At 37.5% G+C, this 15,871-nt stretch overlaps 1 protein-coding gene across 1 annotated transcript in view; it reads left to right on the top strand.

Annotated features, from left to right (window-relative positions):
- The window catches only part of SMG1 (SMG1 nonsense mediated mRNA decay associated PI3K related kinase), a gene marked incomplete at both ends in the record, with an annotated part of 90,982 nt that extends 77,711 nt beyond the window's left edge, over positions 1 to 13,271 (top strand). Inside the window, 12 exons of the mRNA XM_079719900.1 lie at positions 930 to 1,080; positions 1,183 to 1,372; positions 1,568 to 2,037; positions 3,692 to 3,829; positions 5,170 to 5,322; positions 6,534 to 6,713; positions 7,690 to 7,917; positions 8,687 to 8,898; positions 9,061 to 9,167; positions 10,511 to 10,690; positions 10,769 to 10,875; positions 13,194 to 13,271. Coding sequence (XP_079576026.1) covers positions 930 to 1,080; positions 1,183 to 1,372; positions 1,568 to 2,037; positions 3,692 to 3,829; positions 5,170 to 5,322; positions 6,534 to 6,713; positions 7,690 to 7,917; positions 8,687 to 8,898; positions 9,061 to 9,167; positions 10,511 to 10,690; positions 10,769 to 10,875; positions 13,194 to 13,271 — 2,194 coding nt within the window. The remainder of the gene's footprint in view (positions 1 to 929; positions 1,081 to 1,182; positions 1,373 to 1,567; positions 2,038 to 3,691; positions 3,830 to 5,169; positions 5,323 to 6,533; positions 6,714 to 7,689; positions 7,918 to 8,686; positions 8,899 to 9,060; positions 9,168 to 10,510; positions 10,691 to 10,768; positions 10,876 to 13,193) is intronic.
- Positions 13,272 to 15,871: the final 2,600 nt, after the last annotated feature.

The raw sequence follows: 15,871 nt of genomic DNA, 5'->3' as shown, positions 1-15,871 counted from the left end.
AAAATTTCTAACATTATTTTAAAACTTAGATGCTAAATCTATACACTTTTCTTCCTCACAAAATTTTAGCCTTTATTTTCCCTTAATATCTAATCTAGATTCCCTTTACTGTCAAATGGAGGAATGTTTACTTCCATGTATGCATTGGGTTACAGACTTCATGTTTGATTCTGTTACAGCCTGTGTGTATCTTGTGTTAGAGAAACTTTTTGGTAATCTCAAGGAAAACTTTATACCATCATGCAGCTCTTTTTCCATTAGAAATTTCTCGGGTAGCCTAAATTTTAAATTCTCTTAATAATTCCTAATAGTTTTATAGCTATTTATGTGTGTGTGATAAAGTTAAAAATCTAGTTAACATTAGTTTTACTGATAGTATGCATAGGTACTGGGAATTGTATTTTTGCTTTTTTATATAAAATGTTTAGAATAGTGCTTGGATATATAAACACTACGCACGTTCTTAATTTAATGATAATGTGAAAGGCAAATTTCTGAAGACCTACCTTCAAACTATGCATTATTCGAAACTCAGCATGCCAAAAATGATAGGTATTTCCATTTACTGTCTGTAGCTGGCTCTGCCATGTGACAGTAGTGTGAACATACTTGACAACTTTTGCTAGGTCCACCAGCTTTAGAACTGTGTGATTCTCGACATTAAAAAAAAAATACTGGCATTTTATATTATTTTACATTCTGTGTATAAAGTGAGACTGTAATATTTTATATAGTTCTTTTTAAAATGTCATAGCTCAAATTTGCATAAAATTTACTCACATTAATGATGGGTAACAACACTCCTTCCTTCATACAGAGACTTTTCCCCTAGACTCCACACACTAGCTGTAAGACTTGTTGATCTTACGTTTTCCCCCAAGTTTAATACTCTTCAGCGAGGGTTTTAACTCCCTTTTCTTTTCCTCTAGAATGCTTCATGCTCAATATGGTGAATTAATCCAACCAAGAAATGGTTCAGTTGATGAAACACCAAAAATGTCAGCTGGCCAGATGCTTTTGGTAGCATTTGATGGCATGTTTGCCCAAGTTGAGACTGCTTTTGGCTTATTAGTTGAAAAGGTAAATATTGACCTGGTTTTATGGATAATGCAAGTGTAGGAAAGTAGTTGTTTAGTGTGTGAAGAGTGAAGAAGTGAACTTGCTTTTCTTTCATTTACATAGCTAAATAAGATGGAAATTCCTATAGCTTGGCGAAAGATTGACATTATAAGGGAAGCCAGGAGCACCCAAGTCAATTTTTTTGATGATGATAATCACCGACAGGTGCTTGAAGAGATTTTCTTTCTAAAACGACTACAGACAATTAAGGAGTTCTTCAGGCTCTGTGGTACCTTTTCTAAAACTTTGTCAGGTAATATTTCACTCTTAGACAAGCTGGGTTTAGTTGTGTAGTACTTTGGAGGGGGACAGGATAGAGTAGGCTTAATTTAATTGTAAATTAAATTAAAATACTAAGTTCATGCAATCTTCAAGTTTTTAAATAAGCAGCATTATTACCTTATTTTAGTGTTGCATGAAATACTGAAAGAAAAATTTCCTTTTTTAGGATCAAGTTCACTTGAAGATCAGAATACTGTAAATGGGCCTGTACAGATTGTCAATGTGAAAACCCTTTTTAGAAACTCTTGTTTCAGTGAAGACCAGATGGCCAAACCGATCAAAGCATTCACAGCTGACTTTGTGCGGCAGCTCCTGATTGGACTCCCGAACCAAGCCTTGGGCCTCACGCTGTGCAGCTTCATCAGTGCTCTAGGGGTAGACATTATTGCTCAAGTGGAGGCAAAGGATTTTGGTGCTGAAAGCAAAGTTTCAGTTGATGATCTGTGTAAAAAAGCAGTGGAGCACAACATCCAGATCGGGAAGTTCTCTCAGCTGGTCATGAACAGGGCGACTGTGCTGGCGAGCTCCTACGACACTGCCTGGAAGAAGCACGACTTGGTGCGCAGGCTGGAGACCAGCATCTCCTCCTGTAAGACAAGCCTACAGCGCGTTCAGTTGCATATCGCCATGTTCCAAGTTAGTACTTCTCTTTATAAAGGGGTTTTTCCTCAATGTAGAAATTTGAAAAACTGGGGGAATTAATACAGAATAGTATAAAGAAGAGAAAATTGTAAACTTCCTGAATTGTGCCAGCCCAGAGCAAACATCGAAATGCTTTAGCATTCCAGTGCTGTCTTTCCAATTATTCCTTGTTTCTCTTTTACGTAGTTGAGATCATTTTGTGTTCATGGTTTGTGTCCTTTGAATTAGTTTCCATCAGAGTTGTATGGTTAGTGTTATCATTAAGTATTACTTGTAAATGTAATTTCTCACAGTTGAATTTATTCGTTAGGTGGATATGCCTTCTGTACTGTCTTAACATAATTATTTCTAAAGTGACTTCTGTTTCCCTGATTCTCTAAGCTCTGTGCATACATTGGTCATCACTTGGGAACTGTTTTTTAGAAGCCTATTTTTGTCCTTGTTTGTTTAGAGGCAGTATGACAGGCTTTGGGGGAGTGAGATGGATTTGGATTCAGGTATATGAACTTAAGTTTAACTTCCCTTAAGGTCTGATTTCCTTACTTGTAGAATGGGGACAGTATCTCTCTAAAATGTTGATGACTGTGCAGGTTAAAAATGATGATTTGTGTAAGACACTAAGCACAGTATAAATTATAGCTATTTTTCTTCTTTCTTTATTTCAAATATAGGCTTCAGTATTGTCAGTAGCTTCAGACAGGTTGTCACTCATGGAGTAATATTGGGGGACTACATTATCCTGGGATCTGTTTTGGCACAAACACTGGTTACTTTGTATCATTTATATTGAAGCTACTTCCCAAGAGTGGAATTGGTGGGGCATGGAACCAGTGTATTTCCTTCTCTTTGCAGTTTTATCATTAGCTGTTTTCTTACCTCATAAGAAAAGTAATTTATTCAAATTCTGAAGTTGCATTTATTATATATTAACAGTCCTTCCAGCACATTGGGATTTTTTGGTATTTATTTTACTTCTAAAAAATACAGTGTTGAAAAGTTTTATTATTTAATACATTTTAGAGTTTATTCCCTTAAAAAATTGACAACTATATGGAAAACATTATCAAAATCCTTCCAGTTTTGTTCATCTGAACACATTTTAAGCTGTAAGCACAATGTAACTTTTAAATTTTAACCCAAATGTCCCTTGGGCCTTCTGGGGCCACCTTACAGCATACAGGATGGCTTAATCCTCTGTCAGTAGTTACCTATGCCTTTCTGTCGCTTGTAGGTTCTCTGGAGAATTCTTTCTTCTGTGACTGCTGCCATTGCTTCTTTCAGTTACTTGCTTAATTCCGTGCTGGGGAACTCTTCTCCTACCTTGCCTGTTCCAACCTCTTAACTGGAGATTATATTTTAGGGGGATTGTGTAGCAGATTTTTACTTAGACTAGGAAACATCTTCAGAATTACTATTTAAATGTTGCATATCAGTGATCCAAGAAATTTATCAGCCATTCTCTACCTCAGGAAAATTTCCACCTGGTTGATTCTTTTATTGTGTTTCTGTTATTCTTCCCTGCTCACCCCACCTTGCTGCAGCTGGGTTTTTTCCCTCTTCCCCCAGTCCTAAATCATACCTCCCCTCCCTTGTTTATCTAAAGGCCTTTTTCCTGCTTATTTTATTACATTTCTTTTTCTTTGAACAGTGGCAGCATGAAGATCTCCTTATCAACAGACCACAAGCCATGTCGGTCACTCCTCCCCCTCGTTCTGCCATCTTAACCAGCATGAAAAAGAAACTCCATACTCTGAGCCAGATTGAAACTTCAATTGCAACAGTTCAGGTGTGTTTTGTCAGATCCTCCGCCTGGTACATCTTACTTTTAGAAATGACCTCCACTGTGGTGAAGTGTTAGTGCTCTGTTGTTCAGTCTGTCCTTGGCTTCTAAGCCACAGGAACATAATACCTTTCCACTTTTATTTTTAATTTATATATTTTTTTCTTACCCTCCAAAGTAACTGAATCTTAGTGGTGTATTTTGAACCAAGAATAGAGACATACTAAATATTTCAAGTTTTTAATGAATTTGATATTACCATGCTTTTATACATAAGGGGACCTTGGTAATGGGAAAAACTCGAATACCAAATTTGTTTTCTGAAATGTATATAAAGCAGTTATATTTGGCTTATTATTAATATCCAAGAAGCTTAGGCATTTCTTACTTCTATTGTGCAGTTAGTTAATGGAATTTTGTGATGTCAAAGGCAGCAGAACATTTTTCCAAACCATTTTTATTGACTATTCTTTGGTCATTTCAGCAAAATATTTAATCTCACTTTCCTTTTTTAAATAAGAAAAACTGGTTTGATGATGGCTTTATATATCTCTGTATAGTGAGTATTCCTATATCTCATACACTCAGTAGTAACTGTCATATTTCTGTTCTTTTTATAGATTAATATTAGTATAAAATCAAGTATAATCACTTTTATAATTTTTAATTTTTTTATAAAATTTTTCTGGAGCTTACTTCTTTGAAGATTGAAATACCTTTTCTCTACAGCATGTTAGTCCTAGTTTTCAATTTAGGAGAATGAACTCATGCCCTTTCTGATTTTAGAAGTGTATATGTGTGAGAGAAAGAAATAGGGGATGGAGGGGAGAGCGAGAGAGAGACTATGAATGTGAATTCCTCCGCTCAAAACGTTGAATAAATAATGAAGCAACTTTGTTGTATAAAATCTTCCTCGTCATGATAACCTGGCTGTATTTTTACCATTATTCGTAAATTTTTGCATTTGTGGGAATCTGACTTTCATCTTTCACAATCAAAAGTATAAATGGATTTTCTTGTAGATAGCACATATAGCGCAGTGGGAATTTGGTGTAGCAGGTGTTTTGTTTTAAGGACTATTTTATTTAAAAATGAAAATGAAACTTCTTTCTGCAAATTTTAAGACAATAAACTGAAAGCCAATCCTTACCTATCCAAAACATGTTTAGCCTTAAATATTCAACGTGAAATCAAGATTAATTCCAAAAGGTGACACTCTGTTAAAGATGTTTTCTAATTAACTTATGCCCCATCCTACTTCTTTTGAATCTCTTGTATTTATATAAAATGCTCAACAGACAGGAAGTGAAGAGTTGTTTTCACTGAGATTCTGCTGGCTTTTATAGGAGAAACTGGCAGCACTTGAAGCAAGTATTGAACAGCGACTCAAGTGGGCAGGTGGTGCCAACCCTGCACTGACACCTGTACTACAAGATTTTGAAGCAACAATAGCTGAAAGAAGAAATCTTGTCCTTAAAGAGAGCCAAAGAGCAAGTCAGGTATAGGCACTCATGTGCGCCATTTTGTTTCCTGTTACAGGATTATATAACTGATTGGAAGTTACATGTGGTATAATTAGGAGTAGCTTGAGAGCCACCGTCTAGTTTACAGCACTGGGAAGAAGAACTGATAGGCCTTGGGGGAGAAAGAGAGGGCATCCTTAGACTGAGCTCACAGCCAGTTATTTCCCTAGACCCTTATTACCTCCCCGTTAAATATAAGGTGGATCCAGCCTCTTGGAAAATAAAGAGTTTAATTCCATATTTATCTAAGACTTTCTTTATATGCAACTATAAAGGTTTGAATGTTATTTTTTCCACATGGCAATAAAATGTCTTAGGACCTTGTGTACTGCCAGAGGTTAAGTATGTATAAAAATGAGAACTATTGGGACTTCCCTGGTGGTGCAGTGGTTAAGAATCCGCCTGCCAATGCAGGGGACACGGGTTCGAGCCCTGGTCCGGGAAGATCCCATGTGCTGCGGAGCAACTAAGTCCATGCGCCACAACTGCTGAGCCTGTGCTCTAGAGCCCGTGAGCCACAACTACTGAGCCTGCATGCCTAGAACCAGCCCATGCTCCACAACAAAAGAAGCCACTGCAATGAGAAGCCTGTGCACCGGAACGAAGAGTAGCCCCCGCTCACCGCAGCTAGAGAAAGCCCATACTCAGCAACGAAGACCCAACGCAGCCAAAAATAAATAAATAAATTTATTTTTTAAAAAAAGAGAGAACTATTTAGGAACACAGTCACAATACTATTGTTGTACCTTAAAAGATGTGCTTAATATTGTCAAATATCCAGTTAGTGTTTTCTAATCTTTATGGTAAAGTTAGGCAGGAGTAGAAGCAGAAGGGGAACATTTCAGATTGGAATTCAGACACAGCACGAACGAATTGCAGCTGAATATGATAACAGTTTTATTATGGAGTAAAATTTCAGTTAAAAAACAATCGTGCAGGAGATAATATTTACCTAATTCTACTTAGGTGCTTTTGACCATCTCAGTCTTAACAGCATCAACCAAAAAATGTTCATTTATTTAGCTTTTATAAGGAGTAGGTCTGTTTCCCACAAGAGTCATACATTCATACATTTTCAGGACCTGGTCCTGAATTCTGGAAATCAAAAGGTAGTATTTTTTTGTTTTCATTAATTGCAAATTTCTTCCTCATTGTGATGGTTCCACTCTTCTTTTTCATCTTCACAGGTCACTTTCCTCTGCAGCAATATCATTCATTTTGAAAGTTTACGAACTAGAACTGCAGAAGCCTTAAACCTGGATGCCTCATTATTTGAACTAATCAAACGGTGTCAGCAAATGTGTTCATTTGCATCACAGTTTAACAGTTCGGTCTCTGAGTTAGAACTTCGTTTATTACAGAGAGTGGTAAGTCTTGAATCTTGGTGGGAGTGAAGAGATTGGGTGATTAAAATAAGACCAACTATATTCCCTCAAAATCAATTTAATACATTCACTCACTAGTTTACATTTATTGAGCATGTACTGTATATGAGATGTTATGAGGGATACCGTGATGATTAAATCTTGCTTTTAGCCCCCAAGGAACTTATTTACACAAATAATACAGTGAATGAAAAAGTGAAAAGAACTCTCAGAGTTACAACTGGAAGTACTGTGGAGGTTCGGAGGGGAGGAGAAAGACAGTGTGTAGCAAATGACTCAGATGCACTGAAAGTAGGGTAGCAGACAGGGCTAGTGGAAGATGAATGCTGGATTATCAAGTTGATAAATTCGGCATTTCTACTTTGTGGGAAGGCTTTAGACTATGTATTACGAGACTCTGGTTTCTTTTTTTTTGCAGTACGCGGGCCGCTCACTGTTGTGGCCTCTGGTTTCATTTTAAAGAGTGATTTAGGGCTTCTCTGGTGGTGCAGTGGTTGAGAGTCTGCCTGCCGATGCAGGGGACACGGGTTCGTGCCCTGGTCCGGGAAGATCCCACATGCCGCGGAGTGGCCCGTGAGCCATGGCCGCTGGGCCTGCGCGTCCGGAGCCTGTGCTCCACAATGGGAGAGGCCACAACAGTGAGAAAGAGTGATTTACAGTGGGTTTAGGTTCATGGATATGGATCATCTTTGTTATTCCAGATACATTTTCTTAGGTTTTAAACTTTAAACATTTATGCCCTGTATGATTATGCAGAAAAGGTAAAAATCTTAGTCTGTATTTTATAGATTGTTTAAATTATTGTCAAGTAGTGTTTTGTAGGTAATTAATTCATGACTCAGCAACTGAGGTTCTTTGTGTCGTGGCTTGAGTTACGAATGTCTTTTGAGATGATGATGAAGAGCCTTATATTATTCTGGCTGATACTTAAAATCAAACAAATGCTTATTCTATTTAGGACACGAGTCTTGAACATCCTATTGGCAGCTCTGAATGGCTTTTGTCAGCACACAAACAACTGACCCAGGATATGTCTACTCAGAGAGCAATTCAGACAGAGAAAGAGCAACAGATAGAAACGGTCTGTGAAACAATTCAGAATTTGGTTGATAATATAAAGACTGTGCTCACTGGTCATAACCGGCAGCTTGGAGATGTCAAACATCTCCTGAAAGCAATGGCCAAGGTAAGACTAATACCATTGACACATAATTACTCCCTCCTTTTATAAAATTACAAACAGTTTTATTTATGAGAAAAAACCCTAATTTCTCTCAGGTCATATTTCCAGTTTGTTCGTCACTGAGTTAATTTGTATTTTCATCGACTATTTTTTTTTTAAGCAGGTAGTAAGTATAAGTAGTATTCTGATTTTGTTCACAGAGAAACCGGGGCTTAGAGAAATTGATTTATCCAAAGTCATATAATTTATAGTAGAGCTGAAACTTGAACCTAGTCTCACAGAGTATTTAGATCTCTAACCTCTCTTCCGCCTCCCTACCCAAAATTGTATAGCTTGCTCCCAAAATAAATGAAATATCCTCCCTCTAGTATCGTACAGAAACTAGATAGTACGGAAACTGAATCCCCAGAAAAGGCTGCGTTACTTCATCATCACAAAACAGTAAATCATTTACTTTTTGGATTTTTTTCCCCCCCACATCACGTGGCTTGTGGGATCTCCACCAGGGATCGAACCCGTGCCCCCTGCAGTGGAAGTGTGTAGTCCTAACTGCTGGACCGCCAAGGCATTCCCTGGATTTGTTTTTAATTGGAGTTTTTATTTGTGCTGGAAACAAGATTCCTGTAGAAAAGGAGTTAAATTGTAATAAGCATATTATAAACACATTGGTATTTGAAAAACACTTATTACCTGTTATCCAAAAGGTGATGGTTTTAAGAGTAATTATTGAAGCAAATACCATTTTTCTTGATCATTAACATACTGATTCTAGGATGAAGAAGCTGCTCTGGCAGATGGTGAAGATGTTCCCTATGAGAACAGTGTTAGGCAGTTCTTGGGTGAATATAAATCATGGCAAGACAACATTCAGACAGTGCTGTTTACATTAGTCCAAGCTATGGGTCAGGTTCGAAGTCAAGAACATGTTGAAATGCTCCAGGAAATAACTCCCACCTTGAAAGAACTGAAAACACAAAGTCAGAGGTAAGAATGCCTTCTGGCCTGAATTTAAAATATAAGCAAAACATCTGGTAGAGTAAGTTTTGTTTATTTAATTCATTTAATTTATTTTCAGTTTTGTTCATATTTATAAGTAGCTATTTGCTAAAGCATTTCATAAATGAGCCATTTTATTTTATATTTCAGTGTCTATAATAATTTAGTGAGTTTTGCATCACCCTTAGTCACCGATGCAACAAATGAATGTTCGAGTCCAATGTCATCTGCTACTTATCAGCCATCCTTTGCTGCAGGTAAGACTCCCCTACTTCAGAAGAACCTGAATCTTGACCTGTTAATAATCTACACATAGATGCTAAGATGTTTAATGAGTGTCTAATATGTTTCTAGTCATCACCTTTTTAAAGGGTTTCCCTAATGAACCTATTTACAAAGCAAATTGAGTCACAAATGTAGAAAGGGGGAGAGCGGGAGGAAGGATAAATTGGGAGATTGGGATTGACATACACATAATGCTATATACAAAGTAGATAACTAATGGGGACCTACTGTATAGCACAGGGAACTCTACTCAGTACTCCGTAATGACCTATATGGGAATAGAATCTAAAAAAGAGTGGATATATGTATATGTGTAACTGATCCACTTTGCTGTACAACAGAAACTAACACAACGTTATAAATAACTATACTCCAATTTTTAAAAATTAATTATTTAAAATAAATAAATAGGGCTTCCCTGGTGGCGCAGTGGTTGAGAGTCCGCCTGCCAATGCAGGGGACACGGGTTCGTGCCCCGGTCTGGGAGGATCCCACATGCCGCGGAGCGGCTGGGCCCGTGAGCCATGGCTGCTGAGCCTGCGCGTCCGGAGCCTGTGCTCCGCAATGGGAGAGGCCACAACAGTGAGAGGCCCGCGTACCGCAAAAAAAAAAAAAAAAATAAAATAAAATAAAATAAAATAAAATAAATAAATAAAGCGTTTCCCTAAACTCTTGTCATATCTCAAACTGAACAAATTCTGGCTTAATTTTTAAAGTACTTATTGTTAGAGAGTAAAAATACTGTGTGTTCAGATACTCTAAATAATTTATTTTATGATTATAAAATATATTCTGTTAGGAAAATACAGAAAAATAATTAATAGGAAAATCTATCGTTCCATTCCAATTAGAGGTAAAACCACTATGTATTTGTTGAATTCTCTATATGCATGCACACACATATACAAGTTGGATCATTCTGTGAATGCAACTTTTGTTGCCTTTTCCCACTTAATATTAAATAGATAATTTCCCTATCATTAAGTAATCTTTTAAAAAATTACTTAACAGCAAGATTTAATGTGCCATTCTATGACTTTACCGTATTAACTGTTGGACAGTTAAGATATTTGTGGTTTTTTTAATGCCACACAAACTCGTGAGCATCATTGTACAAATTGATATCTGAATATCTAGCTGTTTAGGCTATATTTTTAGGAGGAGAGTTTTTACCTTAAGGGATAAGGACTTGAAGGTTGTGAAATCACATCTGGTATCAGGGCTGTCCATTTGTGGTTGACGATTGAGAGAGCACTGCCCTGCTCCTTCATTTTCTGTGTACATGTAAATTGAGCTACCAACTCTCTCTCTATAGCAGTCCGGAGCAACACTGGCCAGAAGACTCAGCCTGATGTCATGTCACAGAATGCTAGAAAGCTGGTTCAGAAAAATCTAGCTACATCAGCAGATACTCCACCAAGCACTGTTCCAGGAACTGGCAAGAGTGTTGCTTGTAGTCCTAAAAAGGCTGTCAGAGACCCTAAAACTGGAAAAGGTAATTAGTCAGAATAAGGATACCTTAAATATTCATACGAAGTGGTGGTTTGACTTACACGTTTCCATTGCTTCACAGCTGTGCAGGAGAGAAACTCATATGCAGTGAGCGTGTGGAAGAGAGTGAAAGCCAAGTTAGAGGGCCGAGATGTTGATCCGAATAGGAGGATGTCAGTTGCTGAACAGGTGACCATTTTTTAAACTTGAGCTACACATTTTAATGCTGCTGAAACAGTAGAGGTTTAAAGATCCCCTCACCGCTATCCTTTGGTGATATATCAAGAAATAAGGAACTTAAATCGATTTTATAGACTTCAGAGGATTTTGAGTGACACAGTTCTAGGATTGTCAGATATTCAGCATTTGACTCTGACTCTACCCTATTAGCACTTTCCTTTCTTCCCAGTTCTTTTAACAAAAATTTGGGGTGTGGCTTGACCCTCTCTCCTCCAACAGAAGACAGTTAATTTGCATTTTAGAGAGGGCTGTGTGAAGGTTTTGAATGAAATGAGGATGACATTTTGGGTGTCATAGTATGTATAAATAAGTAGTATCTATAAAGTGTTCTTGGGTGTCAGTTTGTCTGAAATTATTACTCTGAATTTTTATCATTAATGTTTCTAAAGTTGTATATATAAATTCAAGAATGAATTCTTTTCCCCATAGCTGTTTATTTTGAAAAGTTTCAGACCTATAGAAATATAGGAATGCTCATAAACCCTTTACCTAGAATTGGTAGACCAATTGTTGATGCTTTCTTAACGTTTGCCTTACCTTTCTGTGTATGTGTGTTCATACACACAGTTTTTCAGAACCACATTTGAGAGTTAGTTGCAGACATTGTAACACTTCATGCCTAAATACTTTGTCTCCTAACCAAAACCTTTTAATAATATATAGCTACGATATAATTATGTAATTATCAACTCAGGAAACTTAACATTGATGTTAACATTGACTTCTATCCAACATTGAGTCCATATTCAGATTTCTCCAGTTATCTTCAAATGTCCTTTATTACTTAGCCTGCCTCTCCTTAACCACCAACCCAACCCCACCCCAACCCATACAAGATTTAGTCAAGGCTTATCTTGAATTTCATATACTTGTTCTACTTTTAGTCTCCTTTAATGTCTAGAACAGTTCCTGAGCCTTTTCTTTCTTTTCTTTTATGACACTTATATTTTTGATGTGTCCAGACTACTTGGTTTGCAGATTGTGTCTTAGTTTGTATTTGTCTGATATTTTCTTCATAATTAGATTCAGAATCAACATTTTTCGCAAGAATACTTCGCCAATGATGTGTTCTTAGAATCTTACATCAAGGGGCATGTGTGTGTTTGTGCTATCTTTGTTGTTAAGTTAGATAACTTGGTCAAGGGTAGTGTTCTCCTGAATTCTCCATTACACATATGCCTTTTCTTCTGTGGGGTAAACATTTGAGACTTGTGAATGTCCTAGTTTTTTTAATGGTTTGGCATCCACAATTCAAATTTAACATCATCAAGGAAAGTTTTTTTTTTTTTTTTTTTTTAACACTGTTACATCTCTGTATAGGATCTAAGCTTAAGCTCTTCTTGGTTAAGACTCATTCTTTAGAGAGAGTTTGTCAAGTTTGTCAAGAACCATGGATGGTGTTCTGGGTCCAGGGGTATCCTTACTTCAGAAAGTTTTTGGTAGGTTAATGGGCTGTGTGCTTTCATGACTGTGCATCTTAGGTCTCTGTCCATCTTTTTAAAGGATGGCTTTTTAAAGGATGGCTTGACTATTGTGCTTTTTATTCTGATAGTTATTAAATTTTATATGTAAAAGTTAAGGGGCTCACAGGAGTGGGGTAAGTATAGAGTTCTTTGCATACAACTTTTGGTGTAGGTTAAAATTCAGCAGCCTTATATTGAGCATTTATGATATAATTGGACCCTGATGGGTGCTCTGGATAGCGATAACGATTATATCTTTTACCATAAAAGAAAATTTAGCTGAGTCAGAATCAACAGATATGGGGACTTCCCTGGCAGTCCAGTGGTTAAGGCTCTGTGCTTCCACTGCAGGGGGCGTGGGTTGGATCCCTGGTTGGGGAACTAAGATCCCACATGCCGCACAGTGTGCCCCTCCCCACCCTGAAAAAAAAAGAAGAATCAGTAGATATTTGCTGAGTACCAAACTGTTTCAGAATCTGCTGGGCACTTTTTAATGCATCTAAGCATTTGCCCAGTGAATTCACATGTTTAATCCCAAGGCCACCTGTGGGGTCAGTGGCACTCTCTCTTCATCTAAGGATTCATAAGGCTCAAAGGGGATTGTGACTTTCCCAAGACACACATTTGTAAGTTATGGAATTATGAAGGAAGCTCAGATTACTTAACTTCTTTTCCCACCATGAAAACTACACATCTTTGGGTTATTAATTTGGGAACTTACTCCTAAACAGTTCATATAACATATGTGAGCCATGTTCTTTCAAGTTTTAAATGGCTTTAATTCTATCCTGCCTATTTTTACAGGTTGACTATGTCATTAAGGAAGCAACTAATCTAGATAACTTGGCTCAGCTGTATGAAGGTTGGACAGCCTGGGTATGAATGGCAAGACAGTAGATGAGTCTGGTTAAGCGAGGTCAGACATCCACCAGAATCAACTCAGCCTCAGGCATCCAAAGCCACACCACAGTCGGTGGTGATGCAACTGGGGGCTTATTCTGAGGAAACCTAGGAAATCTCGGTGCGCTAGGAAGTGAATCCTGCAGGACAGCTGCACTCAGGGATACGCCCAACACCATGGCCTGCAACCCCAGGGTCAAGGGTGAAAGAAAGAAAGCTCACCGCCTGAACACGGAGATTGTCTTTCTGCCACAGAACAGCTGCAAACGTGTCAGGAGGTTAGCTGCAGAAAGAAATCGGGATGCCGCGGAGCACAGAGTGATTTGGAACTCCATTCCACCTGACCCTGTGTGTACAATCCAGGAAAAATCAAACCCCGCTCAGAAACAGAGAAAACTGGGGCCGCGACACAGCCAAGGAAGATTTGATGCATTCAGATTCTTGCGTAACACTTGTTGCTTGGCAACAGTACTGGTTGGGTTGACCAGTAAGTACAAAAAGGCTATGCGATATGAATTTCAGAAATGGACTGAAGAAGGAGAGCTATGTAACAGATAACACTACATTGGAAGAACTTCTGAAATGAAGGGAAAAAACCCACCCCATCCTCCTCCTCCCCAGTCCCCACCATCTGCCCATCACCCTTTACTTGATCTAGTAGATTAGCCATCTTTCACATTCACTTTTATTTCAATCCTTATATTTCATATTCTTCCATCTCAATGCTGTTAACAACTTATATTTGGAGTGATAAACAGAAATTTTTCCAAAACCACCAGTAACGTGGAAAATGCAAGGATTGTTTAAAGGTCTGGTGATCACATACAAAATGTAATTCTGATTATTTAAGTCATTTCTGTGATTCTATCATGTACAGTTTCCAGAATTGTCACTGTGCATTCAAAAGTAATGAATCTAACAGACATTTGATTTAATGTACACTCCCCTTCGCTTATAGTGTACATTTTTGGGAGGTCATTCAAATTTTCCCTCTTCTGTGATTGCTGTAGTTTCTTTCATAGAAAGTAGCTAATCCAATGTAATCTTTTACCTTTTTAAAAACCAGGATAGAGTACCTATTAGAGTTTTACATTGTTGATGACAGATTAACAATAAAGTGATGTTCTGGTGGAGGTAGAGTGAAACGTTTTTTAATTCAATTTTCTCATTTGATACTTTTAATTTACAATTTACAAGGTGTAAATTAAAAGTGCTTTAGTTTACCTGGCATTTTAGGACATATACATGAAACATCAGCAAAAGTGAGAACCACCAACATCTTTTATTAAGTTCAGTTATTAGTGTGTGAAGTACTTTACTTTTTCCACAATTTTAAGTTTCCTTTTCAGTAGTGAATTCATGATCAAGGTTTCCTTAAATTTAGCATTGCATTTCAGTACTGACTGTGTAAGCTCAATTGTTGATCCAAAATAAAAATCCAGACTAGAATAGGATTCCTAAAGTCACGTATCAACACAAAGTAGAACATGATTAAAATCTTGATTGAGTACATTTTTCCTGCATTTTAGAGATTAGCACTGTGATCACTTTCTAGTTGCCAGTCTTCACAGACAAACTTGAAAGGTATTAAGGAAAAATTCCACATAGCTCCGGCCTTTCCTGTATCCTCACTGCCACGTTAATATATAATCTTTAAATACTCATGGGAGAATGCATTTCAGTATCAGTGCTCTTCTAATACTTAGACAGGTATTACAAGAAAGGTGGTATCTTTGAATACCCCCATGTGTCTAATAGCAAGTTAAGGAACCTAGTGCATCAAATTTTATTTTCTTCATTCATCTTGAACCTTATTTTCACAATCAAAACAACCTATCTGGAATAATAATGCCATATTGTGTTTTGCACACTGCTTTATTTCCTAGAGGCTACTGCACTCATCACTTGATTACCTCTACTCTCTCTCAAGATTAAACAGTCTTTCAACAACATTCTTTGTCACAAGGAAAAATTTTTATCACAGTGATAAAACGAGTTCACACTATTTTGTCCCTATAGGTAGTATTCAGAAATTGCTACTTCTTTGGTAAAGAAGATAAATGAAATAGGTTAATTTTATTGCCTGTGAATTTCATGCTTCAGAGGTACCTGGCACCTTATCCTAGTGAAAACAAAACAGCTTTACATAAAAAACATGTGTCTCTGCTAAATTGTCCATCACTTTTACTTTAAAATGGTCCCTCAGAGAATAGTGTGGCATATACATGTTTGGTTGTAGGGCAGATAGGAATAACTGGTGACTTCAGAGCTTGCTCTTCACTGCACTCTGGACAACAAGACCCCCAGTCTGTACAGTTTGGCTTCTTCTGGGAAGTCATTGGCAAGTAGCCTTATCATTTTGACCTGTTGTAAGAGAACTCAACAGTCAGATTTAATCAGAGGTAAAAGGCCTTGGTGATACAGCAGTTTGAGAAGACAGGGATATATTTTGGTGATTATCTTGTAAAATAATGTAAAGTTCAGAGTGCTGTGGTTATGAAGTCATGCATTTTTGATGATACAAAAATACCTGTGGAAAACCAGGGGTCTGCTCCTCTCTCCCTCCCTCCCTCTCACCCTCT

The sequence above is a fragment of the Hyperoodon ampullatus genome, assembly GCF_949752795.1.
Source record: "Hyperoodon ampullatus genome assembly, chromosome: 14".
Lineage (NCBI taxonomy): Eukaryota > Metazoa > Chordata > Mammalia > Artiodactyla > Ziphiidae > Hyperoodon > Hyperoodon ampullatus.
This window is presented reverse-complemented; position numbering and strand designations above follow the sequence as displayed.